General features: G+C 45.8%; 7 protein-coding genes across 7 annotated transcripts; 2 read left to right on the forward strand and 5 right to left on the reverse strand.

Moving 5' to 3' along the window:
• Positions 1–1100: 1100 nt before the first annotated feature.
• N7483_010375 (uncharacterized protein) lies at positions 1101–2102 on the forward strand (the record flags this gene model as incomplete). The annotated part of the gene is made up of 4 exons (XM_057093802.1): positions 1101–1216; positions 1285–1484; positions 1599–1903; positions 2082–2102. 4 exons carry the CDS (start codon positions 1101–1103, stop codon positions 2100–2102), a joined length of 642 nt encoding a protein of 213 aa, XP_056939773.1.
• Positions 2103–3207: 1105 nt separating this feature from the next.
• N7483_010376 (Zn(II)2Cys6 transcription factor) lies at positions 3208–5399 on the reverse strand (the record flags this gene model as incomplete). The annotated part of the gene is made up of 2 exons (XM_057093803.1): positions 3208–4212; positions 4278–5399. 2 exons carry the CDS (start codon positions 5397–5399, stop codon positions 3208–3210), a joined length of 2127 nt encoding a protein of 708 aa, XP_056939774.1.
• A 411-nt stretch (positions 5400–5810) lies between these two features.
• Positions 5811–7577, reverse strand: N7483_010377 (putative iron-regulated transporter; the record flags this gene model as incomplete). Its single annotated transcript, XM_057093804.1, has 5 exons — positions 5811–6086; positions 6157–6839; positions 6895–6934; positions 6986–7149; positions 7226–7577. 5 exons carry the CDS (start codon positions 7575–7577, stop codon positions 5811–5813), a joined length of 1515 nt encoding a protein of 504 aa, XP_056939775.1.
• Positions 7578–8032: 455 nt separating this feature from the next.
• On the reverse strand, positions 8033–9563 carry N7483_010378 (mitochondrial 37S ribosomal protein mS47; the record flags this gene model as incomplete). The annotated part of the gene is made up of 3 exons (XM_057093805.1): positions 8033–9232; positions 9295–9456; positions 9513–9563. 3 exons carry the CDS (start codon positions 9561–9563, stop codon positions 8033–8035), a joined length of 1413 nt encoding a protein of 470 aa, XP_056939776.1.
• A 542-nt stretch (positions 9564–10105) lies between these two features.
• N7483_010379 (mitochondrial 54S ribosomal protein uL4m) lies at positions 10106–11062 on the reverse strand (the record flags this gene model as incomplete). The annotated part of the gene is made up of 2 exons (XM_057093806.1): positions 10106–10882; positions 10979–11062. The coding sequence occupies 2 exons, from the start codon at positions 11060–11062 to the stop codon at positions 10106–10108; spliced, it is 861 nt and encodes a 286-aa protein (XP_056939777.1).
• A 197-nt stretch (positions 11063–11259) lies between these two features.
• Positions 11260–12585, forward strand: N7483_010380 (mitochondrial 54S ribosomal protein mL38; the record flags this gene model as incomplete). The annotated part of the gene is made up of 2 exons (XM_057093807.1): positions 11260–11785; positions 11861–12585. 2 exons carry the CDS (start codon positions 11260–11262, stop codon positions 12583–12585), a joined length of 1251 nt encoding a protein of 416 aa, XP_056939778.1.
• A 186-nt stretch (positions 12586–12771) lies between these two features.
• On the reverse strand, positions 12772–17046 carry N7483_010381 (Peptidase S26A signal peptidase I; the record flags this gene model as incomplete). The annotated part of the gene is made up of 4 exons (XM_057093808.1): positions 12772–12945; positions 13050–13448; positions 16291–16769; positions 16830–17046. 4 exons carry the CDS (start codon positions 17044–17046, stop codon positions 12772–12774), a joined length of 1269 nt encoding a protein of 422 aa, XP_056939779.1.
• Between the last annotated feature and the right edge of the window lie 8324 nt (positions 17047–25370).

The following is a 25370-nucleotide window of genomic DNA, read 5'->3' on the forward strand; positions in this document are numbered from 1 at the left end:
GTCAAAGTTATCGAATTCCAATGTTGACATTGATAGATCAATAAAACATTTAAATTTATCTTGAGAGGGCCATTGGACAATTTCAAGTTCCTTTTTTTCTGTCTTTATGTCAACCTTGACTAACCTTACAAGAAAGAAGACTACCGCTACCTCTGTTAGTGGTCCGAGCTTCAAATTTTCTCATTCATGGGTGAAATTTGGAGGGAAATACATGTATACATAGTAGTATGTGGAGAAAATACATCCCATTGACAAATAATGCTTTGGAATCTTTGCTGCCAGCCCTGGATTGTGTAAAGATTTGAAGACTGACACCACATGCACAATTCTGGAGGTCTACAACTTCAATGATCAGGTTGAAACTTCTATTTTTGTTAGTACCTGGGAAGTTTTCCTTCAAGTTAAAGTTGTGCAAATATTTCCTTTGAAAGCTGACATTCAAATATTTCTTTGGGTTAGTGGCTCTATAGCAAAGTCATTCAAATTTTTATTCAGATGTTTCAGCCCATCTACCTCCAGGGCTAGGGCTACCAAGCGCATGCTACCTGTCGATGCTCTTTTTTGTCCAGCATTCAACTGGAAGTTTCGAGTTATACATGTATTTACTAGGTATGCCTTTCATGCTATGTCCTCCGTGGATTTTGAGTCCCACGGTTGAGCTGCTTCGAGTTTTATTTCATTGTCCTTTAATTTGACAACTTGTAGCAACTTGAACTTGATAGCATTTCGTTATGTTCTTGAGGTCTTTCAAGCCATGAATAGGATAACAAGGAGGCAGGTTAAAGGATTCCACTCGTGATTGAATAGAGTCCAATTCGGAAGAACTTGAAGCAATACTATGTATATAAAGACCTCAGAGCTGGCACGTATTATTGAATACTACTATCTATCCACACTCTGTTTCTCCATTTAAATCCCAAGATTTCCAGATCGAAACTTGAAGGCATCATCTTCATTCACACCGTGACTCTGATATTTTGAATTTATACTACCCACATACAAAAGGGGATTTGGATCTCAAAGTCCTCAATATTTGAATACTACATAGACGTGCCCTTGAATATCCGGAGCTGGTTTATTGAGAACTTGAATCATTGAAGATGCCAGTGCAACAGTTCTTACGTGACGTTAGTGATCGAGTTAGGAATCGAGGTACCAGGGATAGCCCTCCGCGTGAACGAGAGGAAGGTCAGGGGAGAAGTCGTCCAACTGGAAGGTGAAGTTCGCAAAACATAATAAGACCCGTTGCCAAGCTGTGAAGAAAAATCGCAATGCAGCAGAAAGACAAAGACGAGCGAATGAAGCTGCACAGGCTGAAATAGTAAGACGATTGAATGCGGCTTCACAAGCTGAAAATGCCAGATTCAAGGCCACCCGCGTAACTCAGGCTCAACTTGATGAAGTAGTAGCGGCTCGCTGGAAGGCTGTAAGCGGAAGAGCAGTGGCTGAGGCTCAGGGGCATGATGCAGCTAATCAGGGCCAAGGTAAATACTACATATCCATATACTCCAGCTTGACCTCGGAGTGATAAATCACTTATAAAATAGCCCAAATTTTCGATTCGTTCAACATTATTGACTAAATTTTGTTTTTCACAGCACTGGATGATATATGGAATTTCGCTGCTCGAGATCTAGATAAAACGGAGCCCGGTCACCCCCTTAAACCAACTACTTCTGCAGATCCAAATGAAGAAGTGTCTGCTGAATCAGGTCAGTCTGGTGAGGGTCAAGGTAGTCAAGCTCCCTCCTTAACACCGTCTAAAACTGGAGCCTTGATCCAGCGAATCGAGGGTCGGGGAATTCAACGACAAGGGTGGATTGAAAACCCAGATGCTCTGAACTGTCCTATTGGTAGAACAACTATGAGCATCGGAGATTTGGAAACTCAAGACATCCACATGGTGAGTGAGCCAGCGCCTGTAGATTTACTGAGATCCATAAAGAACTTGAAAATCCAAGAAAGTGTCGAGATTAACAATCTCCCCGCTATTCCTACAAGCGACCAGCCTCCAGCTCCAACTCAATATTGGCATTATAATCTGTTCAATCATGTGGGGTTGATATACAATGCTTATGTAGGACAAGGAGCAATATTTATGAATGAGATTTTGAGAGATTGGCGTGTAGGGGAGGCAACTTTGCCTCTCATCTCGGAGCTTGCCCATGCTTCATATACTAACCATCATGCGACTAATACTCTTTGCGTCATCGCATTTGAGGATGTTATCAATGCAGAAACTATACATTTTCTGAGGTACTCTTTGTACACAGAGTCAAATGGGCTTAATTTTCCTGGGCCAAAATACGGTGGGCAATATATGAGTGAGCAATATAGAAGACGTGAGTGGGGACGCGGCACTGCACAATATAATGTTTTGCTGGGTACGCCGATTGGTAATGTTGCAACAGCTATTATGTTGAATTTCTTTGATCGGGGGACTCACCGAATAGCATCTATTATCACTTGTGCAGAGTATCACATTGAATTTTGTATTGAGCAAATTCCATAGCCCTTTAATAGTGTCATTTGACCTCCAGGGCTTGGATAAGTGCCAGTGAAGGCACCAGTTGACGCACTTAAAACATTTGAATGATTCAACTTGACGTTCAAAGCTAGTGCTACTCCTAGGTAGCCAGGGAATGATTTTGCTTATTTCAAGTTGTATTTCAAGCTCGGGAACTAGTAGTGACCTCCGAGTCCGATGCAGGAGTACCAGTGAGTTTTAGAGTCGGATGTTTCATTTTGGTTTTTTGGCAAATAGATATTTCAAGATTGTGATATAAGTATCTCCAATGGTTATTCAGTTTCTGCTCATTTTTAAATCCTGGCATTCCAAGATTGTCAGTTGGAGTAAAGTAAATAGAAACCGACGATTATACTACTTACCACCACCACAACCTCCAGGGCTGGAATATGGCCTGCAGTCATTGAATGCCAGTGGGGTCGAGGCTTCAAGATTAGGTAGAGATAGATCCTCATATATACAGTTCTTCGCCATATAACTGTTATTTTGAGCTGTGAAGTAGAAAAGCCCAGTCCTAAAGCCCACGCCCACGCTTTTTGAATTTGCCAGAAGAAAAACCATTCAACATCTTGGAAAGGAGCCGCTCCCATATTGCAGAAAGAGCCCTCTAAGACTGCTAACCATAATTAAAAACGCCGTAATAATGAGTCTCACATGGTATCATAAATGATCACAACAGATCAAATCGGAATGAAAAAGTCGGAAAATATCTCTCGTCGCACACACCGTGAGTCCGCCCAAGTACGTGATGCATCTTGTCGTCGAGTCATTTCCTCCAATAATAAAAGAACCTTATCGGCAGAGGGATGTCGGGTAAGCAAAGTAGACGGTTCATTCTCACGAGCAGATGCCATCCGCTGCATCTCCTGGACAACCCATTGACGTTGTTCTTGAGATCCTTCCAAGCCAGCAATGAATAATGGCCAGAGAAAACTGACTGGGAGATGCTCCTGTTCAGCTCCTGCTGATTCAACGGTAGCCAACTGAATAATTTGGTTCACAGCACCATTGACCCGGTCAGTACGGGGATAAATGGCAAATGCAACGCGATGTAAATAGATAAAATTGGCCAAAAAGCTGGCTACATATTGGCGGAATGTGCGGCAGACTTCCAGGGCTACAGGTGCACAGAGTGTATCTGTCAATGCCTCTGGGTGTCCGTATACATCGATCACCGAGGGCCTGCGATGCCAGAGTGTTTCAAGATCTGCGCCAACTTTGTGGGCAATCTGAAGGACCTCGAATTCATCGCTGAGAGTCCCACGGCTGCGGTGGTGGAGATCGATGGAAACGATACGTCGGACAACCTGTTGCGCCTGTACGAAGAACTGAAACGCTGGACCGACAATCGCTTCGTAGACCAGAAAGCTTGGACTGCGGAAACTATTTTCAGCATCGTCGTCCTCTTTTTGTTCCTCAGCTGGTGATGTACGGGAAGCATGTAATCCTAGCACCTGAAGTGACTTTGGACGTGACCCTTGATCAGAGATATTTCCTAGTTCAATCAACGGGTCACCCTCACGGCCTGCGATTAAGGATTTCACATCCAAGAGCGATATCCAAGACACTGTGAGTTTCCCAAGTCCCTTCCAGTTCCTTGTGCGGTTATCAAATCGCTGCAGTAAAAGGTATGCGGAGTGTAGGTAGGATGTGCCTGGGGCGCATAATTCAGGGGATGAGAAAAGCTTTATAAAAATCATCAGTCACGTTCATAGTCAAATGTTAAGTAGCAGAAATAGATTCCACCCACCTCAGACAGCATCAAGAAGAAAACAGCAGCAAAGACTTTGACCAAAGTTGACTCATTCACGTCCCCAAGAAGACATGATTGAATCTCTGCGCTAGCTACTCGATAATATGTAGGCGCCCAGCGCCATCGTTTTCCTCCAGTGGTAACAGTCTTATGAATATCTGAATAGCAGTACAACGCATTCAAAAGTGGGCTGAAATCTCGTCCATACGCTAGCACAGCAGGTCGTACATATTTCCACTCCATGGATACCGGCGCAAATACACCGGCTGGCGGATCTGCCACCAAGAAATGTTGTAGCAGCTGCTCTTCATATGAAGTAGTGCCAGGGTCGGACCAGCTACCCCGTGTGGTACCCACATCTGAAGCGCTCCCAATAGACATTCCGTCTACCATTGATGACGATGCATCTGGGCTGAGCGGCGATGTTCTCTCTGTATGAAGCTGTCCTTCCTCTGAAGTGCCTTCCCTAGTACCTGCTGGTAGCGTTTGGGATGCTGGACTTCCTGTGAATCCCGCCAATCCACTCGTCAGATCAAGATGTTTTTGTTCCAACTCCGAGGTGATTCCTCCCATAAATCCCAGCATATCGAATGGTCCCCCAAGTTCCGGGTATGGATCTGATTCTGTGGGCAGTCTTTGTGTAGGTGGTGCTGGCGCGGGAATAGTTCGATGACGATCGTCCGAGCGAAGCACCGTATTGAAGAAAGTTAAGTCTGGAGAGCGCTGCGAGTCACCCGCAGCTGCCACAACAGCAGCAACGGCTGCAGCGGACGGCGCCGATACTTGGATGGTGCTAACGGCTGGCGATGGAGAAGTCTGGGGAGCGAAATGCGCCGCAGAGGGGGAGTGGTTGGATTGGCGCGGAGAGGAAGCCCACGAGTCACCGAGGGCGATGGGAGGTTTATAAACGCAGCCTAATCGTAAGCGATCGCAGTTTGCACAGCTCGGTTTTGTTTCGTCGCAGCGCACTTTACGAGCTCTGCATGTCAAGCAGCCCGTTCGACGGCGTGGGCCTGACCTACCAGCTCCCCGAGCTTTGGGAACCTGTGAACCCAGCGCCTGCGTTTGTCGAGCACGGCTTGAGGTTCTAGATGTATGTCGATGAGACGGTATCTCCATGATGAGACAGAGAGTCTCCGAGGAAGTAGGGGCATAATTCAACAGGATTTAGTTCATTAGAAATCAAGTCGTGGGCGCTTTCCCCGCAATAAAGGTTCCACGGGGGGCGAGTCGCGATAGTGGGCGAGATGACGAGCTCGGGCTAACTCCGCCAACAATCGAACCACATAGCGGAGCAAAGGTATTTCTTTCTTCAAATCGTGATTAACCTCATATGTACTAGAATGAAAAAAAATTCTGGATATGCAGACGCTCAGACTCTCCCACGTGGATGATCGCCCTATATGTGCTAGCATGTACGAAGTACTGCGGTACCGTGCCTGGTGCCTGGATTGTGTTTCGCTTTACTGCAACACCAAGGATTGGCTTGTTTATGAATTTAACCATTTGAATTTACTTATTTTGAATAACTTAGGCTACGGATCCAATACGCGCATATCCTACTGCATGTGGCTTATCACCTCCTAGGCATCGCGATCGGTGCAGTAAATGTCCTCGCTCCTTGCGCACATATGCAGCGAAGCAAGCAGCGGCCACGGCCACGGCTCCAGCGCTGATCATCACAGGATACTTGAACTGTTCGGGTGATGACCATACAATGGTAGATGCGAACGAAAGCATTTCGAAGATATTCTGTAGTGCCATCTCTGTCGAGGAGAATCTTGCACGGGCGTGCTCTTCCACATTCTAGAAATCATAGATCAGCACAGTACACAACCATATTAACACACGTATTAGAAGAAATGTAGTCACTTACTTCTTGCACCAGAAACTGGGCAGATAAATCGAAGCCCCAAAGTCCAATCCGACTTAAAGCAACACCGACAATCAAGCTGCCTGCAACTATTTGAGAGTTCGAATCCCACAGGGCAAATGTGAGGGCTGCGCCAGCAACACAGCAGAATTGCCAGTTCAAAAACCAAAGGCCCGATCGGATGGGTCCAATACGATTCATAATCAGAGGCGCAATCCATGTACCTGAAACCTCAGCTGCCACAGATCCAATGCGCATACAACTGACTTGCAGGGAATCAAATCCACTGTGTAGCAGATAGGTCATCATAGTCGCGCCAAATGAGAGCACAGTCATATAAAGTAAGCTCAGTGCAAAGGATGGCAAAAAGACTCGGCTTGAAACGTATTCTTTCCACGGTGTCATACTTCCACGCAGATAATTCAAGACTCTCTCGGGAGATTCGCTGGGAGCTTGCAATGTTTCATCGGTTTCCTCATTTCGTCGAGCGGGTGTTGCTTTTTTCAAGGCCGGAACCGCTTGGTATACCTGGGCGATTGCGATATACTCAATTAGCACAGATGCAACATTGAGGCCCAGTACTGTCCAGATGGCAACTTTGGTAGAGAAACTATCAACCAGAGATATGAAAACTGGTGCAATCAGCTTGCAGAAGAGATCGATTCGTCTCATTGAGGCATTTAAGTCTGTGTTTGAAATTGTTAGAAACGATCAATCTGGAAATGTGAAATATGCATTTACCTTGCCGAGGCATCTTGATGCTATCTGAAATCACAATCGCCTATATTCAAGTCAGAACGAGATAACTTGACAAAAATTCGGTTCTACATACCCAATCACGCTCAACCGCTACGGTATTCGCAGTTGCTGCCAGCTTTTCAATGCAAGCAAGGAAAATCACTGCAACGAACAATACCGACATAGCTGACTCATTCTTGGTGACCGAAAAGGCTCCAAAGCACAAACATGACGCCGCAACAGGTACTCGTTGCCACACTAATAGATATCGTCCATGTCAGTCTGTGTAGGCAATCATCTCCGGCCCACCCATAGCAAAACATGCTCAACGTACCAATTGAATGTCTGAGAGCCACTAGTCGGTCTGATTTGTCGACTCGACTACCCAGCCATGACGATAAGAGTATAGGCGAGAGTGCGCGGACAAGTGCATATATGGAGGCATAGAGGAGAGTGCCTGGGAAGATGGATGCCAGGAACAACACAGCCCCGAATTCAAACATGCGTGAGTTCCATGCTGATAGCATATGAGAAGTATACAGCCGATACAGTACTGCTCGGGCTTCCGGAGCAGGGCTGTTAGGTGTTGGTTCTGGTGCTAGTGCCGGTACGTTGGATGTTACCGGCAACAAGTTGTCGGAATCACTGGCCTCTAAGGGCCTCCGATCAGAAGTCGTATCACCCATTGATATTGATCATAACAAGCTGCTTGTAAATATTCAAACGATTATAGGCCATCAATTTGAATATTTATAAGTACCAGTGGGGAGGATTTTCGCGGGAGTAAAGAATTGGGAGTGGGCTGATTCTCGGGACCTTGGGGGCGCTTAAGAGCTTATTTTCCCCTATTAACTCACGCACGTGCGCCATTGTTCAACATTGAAATTTTATATCGAATTTCAATGTTTCAACTTCAAATTGAATGTTCAATTCATGTTTATACAAAGGAATTTGACTTAAATGAACATGAGTTTTCTTCTCAATTTGAAGTAAATAATATTGAAGATGAAAATGAAAGATCATGCAAACTTAATGTAACAATATCCAGAAGCCGGGGTAAAACTATCTAATACATACAAATGAACAAGCTAGATCTCCTGTCCAAGGCCAACCAAGGGGAAATTACAGAAGACTTTATAATTTATCGCCATTCCAAGCCGTTCTGGCCTGGGGTTGTTCGTCGGGCCAACACCTCAGAAACCTTCTCGGCCACACCCTCCTTCTGGCCTGACTTCTCAACAAAGTGTTGAATCGTCTCACGGGCACTTCTGCTCTGACGGCCAAACTTCTCAATCTCGGCTTCACTGGGAAGAGCAAAGCGCTCGTGGGGGTATCGGTTGTAGTCTCCCTCGCTCAACAGCTTGAGACCATCCTGGTTCTCGGGGGTGGCGAAGAAACCATCAACGGTCTCCTGTGAGACCTCCTGGAGAGTAGCGGGCTGCCACTCGGCCTGGCGAGCGGGCTTAGAGATCAAACGGGCCTTGACACCTTCCACGAAATCTGGGTGGCGCATGAAGTTACCAGCAATATCGTACTCACGCTTGAAAGTCTCGGAGATACCCCACTTCTTTCCAAGGCGCAGCTGACGCAAAGTCACCTTGAGAGATGTTGGTGAACGGGTTGAAAGTGTCTCGAGAGTCTTCTGTGCCCACTCCTTCTGCTCTTGTTCAGCTTCCAGCGCCGCAATAATCTCCTCGACCTGGTTAAACTTGAAGCAACGATCGATAGCGTTACGCAGTTCACCAGCGAGGAGCATGGGCTCCTCTTGAAGAGAAGGAAGACCAAGAGAGAACTCGGCCATGGTCTTGTTGACAGCGTCCAGGCGTCCAGGAAGGTCAAGGTTATCGGGGAAAACCAGCTCTGAGAGACGCTGAGTCACGTTGCTCAGAACACTGGAGTGAAGGAAGTGGGTGGCAATACCAGCATACAGAGCTTGCACACCATTCAGGCGCTCTGAGGTCAAAGCCAGATAGGTACCAGTCTCGCCGTCCAAACGGGGAAGGAAGAACGAGCCACCAACATCAGGGAAGAAACCAATGGTGGTTTCCGGCATAGCAAAAACGGTCTTCTCAGTCGCAATTCGGAAAGGAGCGTGCATGCTCAGGCCAACACCACCGCCCATGGTGATTCCGTCCATGAAAGAGATAACGGGCTTGGAGTATGTAGCAATGGAGTGGTCGAGGCTGTATTCGAGGCCGAAGAAATCCGTTGACGCGCGCTGTCCCTCCTCTCCCTGCTCATTCTGAAGCGCCAATGCCGCAACATCACCTCCTGCACAGAGTGCTTTGGAGCCGGCGCCGGAGATGAGAACGATGTTTGCCAGGTGAGACTTCTCCCATTCCTGTAATTTGGCGAATCTTTTAGTATATCTTCCATGTACCAGTATTTCGTCTCGGAACTAACCTTCAAGCGAGGGAAGATCTTGCGGGCCATAGAACCATTAAGGGAGTTAAGCTTCTTGGGTCGGTTAAGCTCAATGCTTCGAAGGCCGTAGAGGGTGTTGAACAAAACATCGTCGGGCTCGTCTCCGGGGAGTTCTTTGGGGATTGGTACTGATGTTGATATCTATATTGAGTCAGCAACTAATTTCGAAGCTTGTTCACAGGAGAGGATATCCATACCGAGGCAGTTGCTTGGAAAGCAGGGTTGGTCACCTTAGCGCGCAAAGGCATTGCTGTCGATGGGAACCGCGAGATCCAGCTCGGCGGCGAGGGTAACCGGGAGAAAGAGTGTCGAAGTAACATAGAGACTGGACACGAAGAGCAAAAGGGGAAATTAAAGAGGGGAAAAGGAAGGTTATTAAGAGCAATCAAGGGTTTCTCCGCTTTACCGTCGACCTCGGGAGTTTTTTTTGGAATGGATTTTCTTCCGGTCCGAGGACAAGCGCTCTCCGCCCGCTGATACAACAACGCATAGATGTTTTTGATAGTACTTGATATATCATTCAAGCATTGCAATCTTGACGGTGCAAATTCTTAAATTTGCTATACTGTACGCCTGGTACTGTCCTTTTTATTTACACCATTCCAATGGATCCAATGGTTCTCTACAAATATCAGAAGTGTTATACACCATAATAATAATTCAGACTGAGCATACTCGCTCATGATATAGTAGATTTAAATTCTATTTGTACAGATGGCCAGAATACAAGATTTGAAGAAACGAACAGGAACAAGAAACACGACAGATGCAATACAGGCTCTTCACATCCTCACTGGTAGGAAGCGCTAGCCGGACGACTGTTCAGGTCACGCGAGTGCCCCGACAAGATTCGGTCTAGAGCCTCCTTCTCAATAATCAACCGCGAGGTCTCCAGTAGATTCTTGACATCGACATCAGTGCGGTTCATAATGGTCGCAAAGCGGTTTAACTTTGACATCTTGTCAAACAATTCCGCGTTCACAATTTCCGTGATGAATGTTGAGCGACCATTCTTCGTGCTCCAGCCGTTTGCCCGGAGGATTTTTTCCAAGAGGTATGGTGTTGAGCCCTCTGGGAGAGAAATCCTGTTGTCGATAACGATCAACTCTCCGCGCGAGTACCGGTAGCTGAGGGCTGTGCGCCATGCTTGGTCGTAGACTTTGGCGGGAAGTCCGCTTGAGAAGTCGCGAGGGTGAGGACCATGGGCAACACCACCACCCCTTCGAATTGGCGATTGCTTGTCACCCGTACGAGCACGACCTGAACCCTTCTGGGCGAAAAGCTTCCTGTGACTTCCGTGCACATCGTCTCTCCACTTAGTGCTGGCGGTACCCTGTCGGGTCATGTCACCCTCATATACGACTGCGCGGTGCAGAAGATCTTTGCGAATCGGCATCTGGAGTTGTTTTTGAGAGTATTCGAGCAAGCGAACGGGTTCCATAGAAGGGAAGTTGTAGGACATGACAGAGACGGGGCGGTCCCAGGGAGCAGAGGAAGATTCGGTAGAAGGGAAGGTGAAGGCATTGGCTTGAGCCTCAGTGGCCATAGATCGAGTAATGCATTGCCGCTATATTCATATAATTATCAGTCAATTGTCAGGGTCCTTTTTTGCAGATCGGGGACTGTGAGAGCGGATGGAAATCCAAGTGGGCAATTCGCATACCGTGACATTCTCTGATCCAGCCAATAGACCGCGTGAGCTGCGCGAAAGCAGTCTCAAGGACTGAAGTACTTCGCTACCAGGCATTTTGACAGCCTTTGTAGAGAAATGATCGTGTGGTTTTTGGTAATATGCTGCGTGTAACTGAGAAGAGCAAAAGTTGATTCCGGGGAGGCGGTGGGAACCAGCAGAAGTCTTGGCTGGCGAACAGAAAAAGTTCCCCCGGAGACAACAACACTAGTTGCTTTCAACCTCAACTCTACCCCCTAAAAACGACTTTCACAATGGCTCACTGCGAGCGTGTGTCGAAGCCGTTGCTTCAATGTCTTCGCAACTCCTACACAAGAAGCATTGCGGGCTCACAGATCCAGTCCCGCGGCTTCCAGTCGACCTCCGCTGTTGCAGATGCTCAACCTGAATCGAGCCAACCATTCCACAAATCGCCTGATCCATCCCTTGTCACAAGTCCTCGACTGGAGCGAAAATTGATGCGACAGGGTACCACCCCCGTTGGATCTCGTCGTCGTCGTGCTGCGCTGCAGAACCCCGGAAGCCTCCCTTTCGAGCAACTGCCTTACCAATGTTTCCAAGAAGCGCGTAAGGTTCTCCTCGGAGACCGAGTCCAGAAGTTGGAGGAAATCGAATCCATGCGTCAAACGATCGCTCGCCTGGGGGCACAGCCAGTCGAAGCTGGAGGAGAGAATTCACGGAAGTCCCGCCTGACAGCGATGCAACTGCATCTTGAGAATCTGAAGGTTCTGGCCGATATCAACGATCCTTTGGTGAAGCGAAAGTTTGAGGATGGTCTAGGTATGCTTGGCTATTTTCAATGGTGATATTCAACGGAGAGAAATGTGATGCTAACCTTTATGCTTTCCATTCTAGGCGATATGAGCAAGCCTATCTACCGCTTTCTGGCCGACCGCAAATGGAGAGAATATCGCCGCAAGATCCTGGTTCAGCGTATTACACAAATGAATGTTATTCCGGATGTTCTCGCCCACTGTGATCCTGTTGTGGACACAAAGATGTACTTCGGAAAGCGACAGGTCCAACCCGGTGACTACGTCCTCGCAAAGGACAGTGCCACTGCTCCAAAGCTCGACATCCAGCTGTTTGAGCGTGGTGAGAAGCTGGTCACAATCGCCGTTGTTGACCCCGATGTTCCCGATGTCGAGGCCGACGGATTCGAGTTCAAGATGCACTACCTCGCCGTGAACGTTCCCATCTCCGCCGTTTCCACCAAGGTCGACCTTGCCCAGCTTTCCACAGATTCCCAGGTTGTTCTTCCTTGGGCCGCACCTGTTGCCCAGAAGGGTAGTCCTTACCACCGACTTTCCCTTTTCGTTATGGAGCAGAAGGACTCCCAGCCGCTCGACTTTGTGGCTGTCAAGGCCAAGGAGACAGAGCGTGAGAACTTGCTTCTCCGTGCCCTCCAAGTCCGTTACCACCTTAAGCCCATTGGCGCTCACCTATTCCGTAGCCAATGGGATGAATCCACATTGGAAGTTATGAAGCAGATTGGCTTCAACGAGGCGGATGTCGAGCTCCGCCGGAAGAAGGTCGAGCCTCTTCCTTACAAGCGCAGAAACCCATCCAGCTTCCGGTAGATGCGTTCTCCGTTCTATACCTCCTGTTCCAATCTTGTTTGAGTATAAATTTTGTATTGTACAATTGAATATGTATGAATATGCACAGTAGTCCCAATTCCTTCTTTCTACCAAAACTCCATGTAAATGCTCAATAGACCATGTTCACCATGTTCTTTCGTTTTTGAAATTGTACACGCGGAAGGTCTAGTCCAACTCCGCAGGTTGCATAGTATTTTGCACCCATTCCATTTTCGATGGAGGCCATATGCGTGCGATAATCTTGCCGTTTATAAGACCTAAAGGTAGAGGTCCAAAGTTTCTCGAATCGCGTGACCAAGGAAGGTTGTCGCCAACCACGAATACATGGCCTTTGGGGACCTAGAACGATTGAAGAGGTTAGCAAGCCATTGACCAGCAGGTCGAACCGTATGAGAAAGCAAAACAAAGTCAAGTTATAGGTCGGAGAACGACGCAAAACTTACCTGAATCATATCAGGCTGCTCCCCAACCCCAGTGCTGTAAGCTTGATCCCGGCAGACGAAATCCCCAGGCATTCCAACAACACGCTTTGCGCCATGAACACCCAGAAAAGTTGGGTGATTGAAGCGCACGACATCCCCAACCTCGATTCCCTTTCCATAACGATGCATTCGTGAGATGAGAAGCCAATCGCCGCGAGGGTTGAAGGTCGGGTACATCGAGGGTCCTTCGCTGAGTTGTATGGTTATGACATGTTCCCAGACGAGGACGGTGGCGCAAAATACACTGGCGCTCTTGATAGCGACGCGGGCGACGCTGCCCGGGGTGGTTCGTAACGCTGCTCGAATGAAGCCCTCCATGTGTAGCTGCGCATGTGCATTCCTTCTTTCAACAAGCTCTGGCTTGCGGGTGTCGATTTATCGACTAGTTATCGGACCGATAGTTTTGGTGCCTATTGTTTCAGGCATATTATTCTTCTTTAACTTAACGTGATTCCCAAGCGAGTGGGCCACCCAAGCGAGTGGGCCACCCAACCAAAAAATCGCGTCGCGACCGCGTTCTTTTATCTTCAACCACCCATCATGCCACCAAAACGTACTGTTTCGGCCAAAAAAAATGGTAATCAAGAGGGTCGAATCCTACTTGCTATACAGGCTATTAAAGCTGAACAAATAAGCTCTATCCGTGAAGCTGCACGCTGTTTTGATATACCTCGTACTACACTACAGCGTCGGCTCACTGGCTATACCAATCGCTCTGAGACTCGCGCCAACAGCCATAAATTAACTGAGAATGAAGAGAAATCACTTCTTCAGTGGGTGATCTCTATGGATATACGTGGAGCTGCCCCCCGGCCTGCTACTGTTCAAGAAATGGCCAATATTCTCCTCTTAGCACGTGGCCAGACCCCTTCTCAAACTGTTGGCAAAAATTGGGTCACAAACTTTGTTAAACGACATTCAGAGCTTACTACACGTTTCTCTCGACGATATAATTATGAACGTGCGAGGATGGAGGATCCAAAAGTTGTTCAAGAATGGTTTAATCTTGTTTTTCAAACAATTCAAGAGAATGGTATTCTATCAGAGGATATCTATAACTTTGATGAGACTGGATTTGCAATGGGACTTACAGCAACTGCTAAGGTTGTTACTCGTTCTCGATATTATGGTCGACGATCACTTTTACAGCCTGGAAATCGTGAATGGGTAACTGCTATTGAAACAATTAATGTATCTGGATGGGCCCTTCCACCAGTGATTATTTTCAAAGGCAAAGTTTTAATTGAAGGATGGTTTACAAACCTTCCACTTGACTGGCGATTTGAAACTAGTCCAAATGGATGGACAACTGATGAAATTGGACTTCGATGGCTTCAAAAACACTTTATTCCAGCAACAACTGAACGTACGCTTGGAAAATATCGACTTTTGATTCTTGATGGTCATGGGAGTCATTTAACTCCCCAATTTGATCAGATTTGCAAAGAGAATAATATTATTCCAATTTGCATGCCAGCTCATTCTTCACATCTTCATCAGCCACTTGATGTTGGATGTTTTGGGCCTTTAAAACGGGCCTATGGTCGGCTTGTTGAGAATCAAATGCGGCTTGGTTTTAACCATGTTGATAAATTTGATTTTCTTGAAGCCTACCCAATCGCTCGTAAAGAGGCTTTTCAAACCCAAACTATTCAAAACAGCTTTACGGCAGCTGGTTTAGTACCATTTGACCCAGATCGAGTACTTTCTAAGTTAAATATTCTTCTTCGAACACCTACACCCCCAGCTAGCCGCCCTACTAGTCGATCAAGCCAATTTTCACCTAAAACACCTCAGAATCTTATTCAGCTTCAACGGCAAGCTAGTTCAATCAAAGCTCTTCTAAAACAACGTTCAAAGAGCCCTCCAAGTCCACTCAAACAGCAAATCGATCAAGTTCTCAAGGCCTGCGAAATTCAGATGCATTCAACAGCTTTATTAGAGGTTGAAACACGCAAATTACGCGCTGCACATGAAAAGCAAAAGCAAAAGCGCAAGCGGTCTACTAGGCAGATACCTAACGAGGGTGGTATGACTGTTCAGGAGGGCCAGGAGGCTATACAGCGTGCTATACAGGTGGTTGAGGCGCCAGTGATCCCTCCCGTACCACGGCCTAGGGCGCCTTATTTACCCCCTCAGCCAGCTAGGAGAAAGCTACCGACATGTAAGAAGTGTGGAGAAGAAGGCCATCGATCAGATCACTGTGATATTTAGTTAATTATTTTAATAAATTGGCGTTCTGGTGGTAATATTTATGATTAAAACTGTAGGGTAGGCGGTGGGTGGCCCACTCGCTTGGGTGGCCCACTCGCTTGGGTGGCCCACTCGCTTGGGAATCACGTTAACTACTACAAATTACATGGTCTACATACTCTTGATAGTAAATTTGAGTGTAGTAGACTGGTGCAAAATTCAGCCAAAATATTCTCCAGACGCAACAAAGCTCCAGTTATTAACATACATTTTTTCAAGCTTCCAGTCTTGCATATAGAAAGATGTTGCTGCCATAATTATCAGGACTACAATTACAGTCATGTGACTCGCCGCGGCTATAAAATTCGATTTTTCCCATGCCCCCACACTCTCCTCTCTTGCCAGTTTTGTATTGGACTTCAAATGTCAATACAATCTCTCAACAGAGAGTGAGAATGAGACTTGGACACACAATATGTGACAAGCTTTCTCTCCATAACTGCAGTTTACCTGCCCCGTCATTCCAGCTGTTTGGTCTGTTCGTTGGCCCATTAATGTGTGGACGCCGTGAACATGGACTTCAGCAAACAATGGCCTCGTTTTGATTTCAATTTTTTTTAGTCTATAACTCCGCTTCTAAAATTGCTAGAGCTTGCCGTCGCCGAAATTAAACACCAGGACGAGCAAGTGTGGACAGTGAAGCAAGATGAACACAACTAGCCGATGCGGTTGTATCAGCTATCCCCCAATTGGTCTCAACTCGACCCCATTTCATTATGGGACTGGGTCTTTGAGGCTGATATAGCGGGGAGACATCTCATCTCTAGATATCAACTCATGACAATGGAATATTTTTACCTTTACCTCACTCTCCTCCTGTCCATTTATATCCTGAAATCGGTTTCTTGTGGCCTGGCAAGACAGCAAAATCTACTCTGTAGCTTTGCTAGGTATCCTACTCCCACATTGCATCGGCATCTATAGCCCCTCAGTCAGTTAAACTACTTACAACTTTAGTTATACGAGACATACCTGGATGTTTCTGGATATCTGCGATGCCTTCTCGCTTCTTCGCCTTTATCCGATAATCCACCTTGAATCTCTCATCTCTCGCTCGAAGCAATTCATCCATTCCACCCGGGCAGGCAACCGCAACGTTCTCCGGTGTAGTGAAACTACCCATCAACTGTGGTTCTCCCATGGGCACCACGTCTCCACGATCAACCTGCCATAAATGATACGATTTGCCATAAATCGGCGCAATATCATGCATCTCTGCCGTCTCTGCCGCTTCCCACACTGAACTAGGCACACCCGTCGGTGCGGGCATTATGAGCATCCCACTCTTCACTTCAAATTCATGCGTATGCCATAACTTGCGTTCATCTGGTGGAAGGGTTTCAAAGATTCGTGGAGAGATCATATACTCGATGCCGATTAAGCGGGCTTTCGTACCTGGCGAGTCGTATATCAGGCACTGTCGGACGTCTATTGAGGACACAAACTTGGTCAGTGAAGTGCTTATATAGCATATCACGCGAGTTATACCTTCTGTTAGATGTGTGCAATAGTGGTTTGCCTCGACACAGCGGGTGGGATCATTGGCGTAGACGTGGAATGCGTTTAGATGTGCGCAGATTTGCTTGACTGGTGTGAAGTCTTGGACCATAGAAGCCCCTGCTTCTAGTACTTGGCTCTTGAGAGTTCTAGTATCGCCTGGGACACTGCTTGGCTCTTTGTCGGAGCCTACTTTGCACGCTGACATTGATGAAGATTGATATGAGGCTAGTTCACTTCACTTCAGGTTGTCACAAGTTCGGTTGATCCGTGAGCGTCTCAGATGGACATTTGAAATTTAGCAAACAGCGATTGCCTTAGTCGTCAAGTTTGAGTGACAATATTAATCAAGGATGATGTCAGGTTTTGTTCAACCGTTGCCATGGATGTCTATAGCTAGTTCTTTGAATTTACGACTCACTGACGTCACTACAGAGTAGTAGGCCTTGAAGTTTATCAAACATTTGAAGTGGTTTATAGTAGGCAATATAGTCAAATCCAGGATTTGTATCGAGTCATTCCTTTACTACTGAACAGATATTCAAATTTTGAACATAATGGTTGAATATGGAAGACGAGACGATGCACATGCGTAGGTGTGCATACACTGACAATCAAGATGGTTTGACTGTTGGAATTCAGCCCACAGCGTGATCTCAACACAACCTGTATTTGATTCAAGTTTCCAATATTGCCCAGGTGAACTTAAATATGACTCTTATCTCCTTGGAAGCATTTCCGACGTTGATCAATTAACTTTACATCTGGACAGAGACATCCATCTCACTTGATCCGGTGAGCACCTCAATCTTGGTCAGACCGGAATAACCCCTCTGGTAACACATCTCCTCACTTCGCGAGGCAAGGAATGAAACACAGCATATTTTCGAGGCGATCGGGACTGAACGACATTCAAATGGTTGAAAGTCAGATCAGAGTTAATCTCAACGCGAAACATCCATGTCGACTTGTGATATATATCTAGTTGTACCAGGCTGTGCAACCACCGAATCACTCCCGAGGTCTCATCCATTCATGATAAGCAATACTCGTGGCCCCTTACTTGAGAGAGTTCAAAATCATCAAATTGACATTTTGACCGATACTTTATGTTGAGGTCAGACTTCTCCCTCACCTTCAAATGTTTCTTTTCGTACCGAGATCCTGGTTATATCTGCCAGTGCCAGGTGTGATCTTACACCGTCATCTATCAGGCAGCAGTCTGACGAGTCCTAGCATCGTGTACATGCCAGCTCACATTTATTCCAAGGTTTTCAAGTTGCTCAACAACAGTACATATGGACCTGTCTTACCACTGGTTCAACCCTTCAAGGTTAAGCCTAGGCACTTGTGAGGCCTTCAGCCGAGCCTCTTTCTGCTAATGTTTACATGACTCTACCCCATACCTCCGAGGTCCAATGCATATGTTTGAGTGCAATCAAATGTACACGCCACGATGTACAGCCATGAGTATATGTCGCATGTGCAGGCTACATATGTGACTAGATGATCCTTTCGTCATCCAGCATTTATGACCATTCCGCGGGCTCCGGAGTATATATCCCAGATCCCAGACATTACCCTCTGTCCAGACGTTCCAAAACTTGGCAATATCAATCCATGAATACCATGCACATGTGCCAGGACACATGTGCATCAGATCCGAGCCAATTGACAACTCGGAATTGTTACTAGTATATCCATCCACCTAATGGACTGGTATAGCCCTAGGTACTACTGTGTAAGTTGCCCCGAGCCTCCAAGTGATAAGTTGATCTCCTCGGACCTTTCCCGTAAACCAATATTTGATCCGTATCTATGTAAAGTACATCTAAATCTCGGCTTTTCATTGCCGTGAATCCAATATTCCTCGGAGATCACCCAATTAGTATGTTTCAAGGTGGGGGCCCTAAAAAACACATGATTAATTGATCGGCCGATACGGAAGTGCATAAAAGTAAAACCGTCTATTTACCCGATGGATGCACCCGATCTCGCAATAAACTAACAAAAAAACTAACAAACGCACTATGGATGCACTACTTCCTGCGCGAGAATCCCAAAGTGTACTCCGAAAAGAAACTCGGGGCTGCGATTACCTAGGAACGGGGAAATAGGAATGGGATAGTTCCAAAAAGAAACCTCAAGGTCAATAGCCCAAAGTGTAAAACCAAACTTCAAAGTTGAATGGGACCAAAAAGAAAAGAAAAGAAAAAAAACTCCACTTTTTGATCTACAAGACTGGCGGGAGTTACGTTGCGTGGACTGCGTATACAAACTGCGGGCGGAGAACGGAGAACAATGAAAAAGATGCGCGTAAAAAGGGCTGAGAAAGACCCAAAATTAACTTTTTTAATTTAATTTAATTTTTAATTTAAATTTTTTTGATCATATGGAGTAGAAGATATACGAAGTATGGAGCATGAAGTGTACCGAGAGTCCTTGGTTTAGTGAATTTGACTCCATCGAAAAGTCTCCAAGTCTCAAAATTGATTTGCGCGCGGGAAAATGCACTAGCAGACTGGATGACCACTGCACGAGGGTCTTTTCACCTTCAGACTTTGAGACTATCGACGGAGACAGACGGTACGGGAACTCCATACTTGGTGACTAAATAAGGTAATGATGAGCGGTGGAGATACTTTTTTTTTCAAGGGTTAGAAATGGTCGACAGGTTTCCACATTGTAATTTGTTGCAGAGTTAAAGATCGACGTTGTTATTCTCTATTATGATTTGATAGATTTGACTTGAGTTCGGGATCGGAGGATACCACGGGAGAAAATCTGTGTGATTGTTTCGCCCCCACCTTATACATGATGATTGTTCTTTTGAAAGACCATTATTGTGCATGTTTTAGGCATTACGAGAACAATTAAATTTAAAAAGCCATAGTGCCCGCCCGGTGCCGAACGTACGTGTGCTGTGGGAACATGGATATGCGTGTACGGTGATGCCCAGTTGTGGAGGAGGGGGAAAGTATATACCCCAAGCTCTAATATGAGTCCTGTACTCTATACTACTAGTACATAGAACTTGAAGTTTGAAGGTTTCAAATGTTAATGTACTAGTCTGTGCATGCCTTCGAGCTTCAAGTTGTTGGGCACATAAGCACTTGAACCTTGGAATCTTGGATCTATATGTTATGTTGCCAGCTGACCCGAATATTCAAGTTTGAACCCTTGGAGCAATCAAAAGGATGTTTGATGATGTCTACCTGCACATGTGTACGAAGACATTCCTTTTTCCCTTTCAAATGATCCAAGTTTCAGCACTTGAGTGATCTTCAAAGCCCCTTCATAATGCCAAGATGCCAGTGCATACCCGAGAGAAGGGTAGATCTTAAGAATCCTCCCCTCATTCCACGGTACTATAAAGTCAAAATCTCCTATCACACACATGACAACGGCCAAGTTCCAAGGTTATTTCTATGCCTAGATTATATGTGCCATCTCACTGCAGATCCGACACGCTGCATATTACCCTTGCTCTCTCTCACCTGTCTTGATCATCTTAGGAAAGGGGTAGTGGGGAAAACAGAAAAGAAAAAAAAAGAAAAGAGGGTATGTGTATAAAGGAAGGTATGTCTGAGTGCCACAATGCACGATATACATAGTTATGTGCCCTATGAAAGGTCCCGAGGTCTCATATTGAAGTCCAGGATCGGCCCCTGCATGGGACCGATGGAACCCATTGAAAAAAGTGGTGGCTATTATTATTATTATTATTATTATTTTAAGCTCTCCATTAGACCCAAAGTCCCCGTTTGCTGACCGGGATCAGGATGAATACTGTGTAGGATTTGTCCTATTGTCACAGCTGACTTTTTTATGGATACCCAGTAAAAGACCCAAAAAAAAGCGTAAGTGGAGTAAAAACAGATCCCCCGTTTCAAACGGGAGAAGGAGAGAAAGACGGGAATTAGTAGTGTCGGTGTCGGTGTCGTACATAGATTAGGAGGGGACATACACTAAAAAGGAACCCCAGCAGTCGAAACGAAGTTGGAGAGTAAGAAGAATGATTGGTCCAACCCCTGGGCTTGACCGCTTCTGGGTTTCGATTCTCTCATCCAAACGTTGCTCCGCCCACTAGGCAACGCAAGTGTGCGTGTGGTGTGTGACGGTTAGCTTTCCGATCCATCCTGTTGAGTCGACCCAGATCGTCTTGCCCCACCAATACCTGGACCTTGTGTGGCGTCGCGCCTCAGGCGTCAGGACCTAGCAATAGACAGAAGATGGTCGCCTGCATGAAAGCCCGGACTGTGCCCGACGCAGACGCACGGGTAAAACCGAGTGTGAACTTAATCATGGGGTCAGCGACTGCGCACTGTCCAAGGTACCGAATTGCTGAGGCTGCATATCCCTTATCGGCTTGCAGTCTACCTGTCTCAAAAAAAGTCCTCAAGGTCTGGGTCTGGACTAAAATGAACCTGGGCGATGCGCTGTGTGACAAGTGTATGTATCTATGTTTGGAGTGGGCTGAGAGAGGAGGGGAGAGACAACATGGGACCAATAGTAATCTCATACTTCGTACTTCCCTTTTTTCCACATCATCAACAACCTTGGAATCAAAGACACCTATGTCATATACGAATGCCTAGAGAAAGAAAACATAGTTTGATCCTGAAGCACAGCCTACTCTTGATGTTGCAGCCTATTGGGGAACGGCAGTAAACCGGGGGGTTTCAGCCCGTTTTTTTTTTGGTTGGGGAATGTGTGTACGCGTAGTATGAAGTGATTGACAACTCATACAGAAGTCGAACATCAGGAACTTTACTCCGTAGTAATACATAGAAAATGAGAGGACGACAGTTGTACTCTGTTGTACTCGGTAGCTCTGTACGGATCACACCGTTCAACCGTCGGAGGATAAGCGGATCCCAAGTTCTTTTTTAAAAAAGAGATCGTCGCAATAAACAACCCCTCTGGAAGAAGAGACTCCAGTGCTGTACCTAGTACACTAATCTACATGACTAGGGGAAATCCAACCGAGGCCCCTCTATTAATCTGCTCATCATTTGGTCTCAATATCCCTGCGCGCACGGCTCCTATGGGGGCGGTGGTCATCCGCGCGACGGAGTACACCGTATGTAGTTGACATGCCGCTAAAGCAAGCCAAATTGATTTAGCCCGCAGCGGGAGGAGCTGCATCCATGGGGCTAAAAAGCCAAGGCTCAGGGAAATGAAGTAAGAAAAAAAAGAAAAAGTAAAAAAAGGTTGAAAAGTGAAAAAAAAAAGGAGTGCGAAGGATCTCGGGCAATCATGAATGCCGATTGAAACGTCTGGAAGACTGAGGAAGGCTGGTTAAGCCCCGCTTTAACTTACGTTCCTCCCGGGGTCGGTTCGGGGCTAAGGGGAAGGATGTCTCCATAGAGAAGAAAAAAAAATTAAAAAAATTAAAACAATGAGAAAATATGGGTTGCCCAGAAACACTAGCACGCGTCGGAGGTTTAGGCGAGTGGATAGTGAGAAGAAAAAAGAGGCTCGCGACAAGAGTAGATCAGGCCCCGATCTGGTGTGGTGAAGTCTCGGAGAGTGGCCGCCTATTCTTATTGGGCTTAGACTTGGGTTAGACCTCGATTCTGTTTAATTTATTTTCAATATGTATTTTTTTCCCTGGGTTGTCTAGACCTTGGAATGCAGGGCTGATATCTTGCTTTTTTTTATGGAGTGAGAAGAGGAGATGTCCTGTTATGTAACTCCACATAAGGGGTGTAGAAAGTACCTCGGTTCTGTGACTATGGGACTATACATCTGCCACTATGTCACTCTGTGCCTAAAGCAGGTTGGTATCACATTGCATGAGTCAAAAGACTATGTGGATAGACGCAATAATGAGAAGGGCCAAAACGAGGCTACGCTAGAACCCCTTCGAAACAGACTTGCTTACTCCCTAAGGGGGGGGGGGAAGGACCACTTAATTGGGGGTACGGAGTACGATTCCCTTATGCACACATTTGTATAGTGTAGCGCTTGAGAGAGAAATGTCTATCTTAGGTAACCTAAGGATCCAGAAGTGACGGAGTGTACGGAGTACAATTTCAGCTGATGGAATAGCTGTGCCGCTCTGCGGTGTGGTCACATACTCCAGAGATCGGCAATTCATGAGATTGTGTCAGCAGTGAGAGACCAGTAAAGACCAGTAGAAACCACTGGGAAGAGAGGTCCACTTGTAAGAGGGGGTAAAAGAGAAAAGTGAGGGATCTGACTGGTCCCCTGAGCTTCTGGAAATTGATGATTGTCTCCAATCTTCTCACTAGGCCCCTGCAGTGCAGGAAGTGGGGCACTGCAAATGTGTCCCGAGCGGTACACGACCTTGGATCGTCTGTGTAATGATGTGGACAAGTGGGTGTTTTGCATTGGTCCCCTGAGCGGTCCTCGAATCCTTGTTCAATGAGGCAACCCACGGTTTAAATGACATCGTATTGCATGTGCGAGACCCAGAAAAAGATTTGAAAGATTTGAAAAACATAAAAAAAAAATCATCACTGCACATGTATATTCATATATTGTTTGGGGGTTACTCCGTGAGAATCCTTCAAGGATCATATCAGATAGGGGTGATGTAGGTAATCCCGATAGATTGGATCAAAGGGAAGGCCTAAACGAAAACGTCAAATAGATTAAATAAAAAAAGAAATCGATCGTCAGCGGGTATAGCATCATTGAAAGTTAAAAGTGGGAAAAAACGGGAGATAAAAAAAAATCAGAGAATAATAATTCAGAGTAAAAAAGAGTAAAATCTCAACGTCAGGTTCTTCCGGAGGTCCGGGCGTAGGAACTCGGTTCAGCGCTAAGCATGATCAGATCCGCCCGGCCACGTTGTGAATGGTGGCTCTACCGCCCGTTTCCTGATCGGTGACACAGAATGGGGTTTAAAAGCCCCATAATTCGTTAATTTAATTCTTCTCAAGCGGGTCTTCAATATCTATTGAACTCCTCTCCGTTAGTTCCTTAGTTCCTTAGTTTCTTAGCGAAGGGGGATTTTTTTTTTGCGAAGCCCCAAGTGTCATTGGAAATCCCCTCCGTGAAAAACTTGGACTTGAAATCCTCTTGTTCCTCGCAAAAGGAACTAGAACTAGAACTAGGCTGATTTCCCAATTGGGAACATGCAGGGAACTGGTCACATTTAGATCCTTGTTTGCTTAACTTGTAGATGTCTGTTCAACCGTACTTTGTCCTAAAACCCCCCGGTCTTTAAGGTAATATAGGTACTATACTACAGTAATAATAGTAGACGTTGTTCATAGTATTCCAAGGTTATCAAGCCGACAGCTGGGCAAACTTACTCCTGGAACTAGAGAGCACCTTGTTTTACCTAGCGCTAGTTGGTTTACTTCGTTTACTTGGTTCATTTGAAAATATGGATATGGATGGATGAACTTAAAACAAAAGAGTCATTAGTCCAATCCTTAGTTCATAGATTGGGTAAAAAAAAAGCCATAAAAAAAACTTCAAGGCTCCACGTTTTTCCCAACGACGAGCATTGCCGAGCTTCCCGCTCTGATGGTCATTTTCCAACACGAATACTTTGTGGCGGCGGTACACGGACTACCATTTTTTTCAATGAAACAGGTCCACTAGAGGGGGGGCGTACAACCGGGTCATGCACTGAAGTAGTTTGTAGCACCGTTTGGGTCCAAGTAGGATTGCATGTCAGAAACCTGTCTAGCACTAAGAGCTAAGAGCACTTGAGGGGGGCAGGTGATATTGTTGATCGTTTAATACTAAGTACTACGGAGCATAGTTCCAGTTGGTGGATATTTAATTAATCCAATCAAGAGCCGAAAGTGGCTTGTTACTATATTTTAATCTTTCACTATTTTACTTATTTTTACCTATTTTACTTATTTTTGACTTATTTTTGACTGGGATCGGAACAAAAGAAGATGGTGGCGATGATGCAGGAGATGCATCATGTACTCCGGATAGAAGAAGGTGCATACGGAGAAAAAAAAAAGAAACAACCGGGTATGCACAGTACAAAGAAGGGCCTAGGTTTGTTTTTGTTATTCCTTGACCCCCTTTGCTTTTTTTGTACCTGTAGGGGATGAAATACAAGGAATGCTTTTTTTATTACTAGTAATTATTATTACCCTAGGCAGTTTTGTTTTTTTTTTCTTGAATTTTTTCATTTATTTTTTTTTTTCGCCGCCAAAACCGATCTAGAACTCCTTGGGAAGGCTCCGTGACAAAGCACAGGCGCCATGACGGAGTCATCGGTCTCTTTTCCCAGTATATTGATGACTCCACTCTCAGCCACCCCTGTCGAAGAAACACGAAGGATGTGCAAGACGATCTTAACAACCCCTCCATCACATTTGTAACCCTTGCGTAACGAGGTTGTTCAGGGCGTGACGTTATGGGGCCCAAACATGATAGGAAAGATCCATCATTCCAATTCTTATTGCAGGGCTGATCAATCTCCGGTGAAACGAGGAAATGGAATAAAAATGAAAATATTAAAAATTAAGTATAAAAAAATTCAGAGGGAAGAACTTCAGAATCTTTAGGTAATATTGACTGTAGATCTAG

Source organism: Penicillium malachiteum, assembly GCF_028827825.1.
Source record: "Penicillium malachiteum strain IBT 17515 chromosome Unknown utg000005l:1.0-9002435.0:326005.0-9005861.0, whole genome shotgun sequence".
Taxonomy (NCBI): domain Eukaryota; kingdom Fungi; phylum Ascomycota; class Eurotiomycetes; order Eurotiales; family Aspergillaceae; genus Penicillium; species Penicillium malachiteum.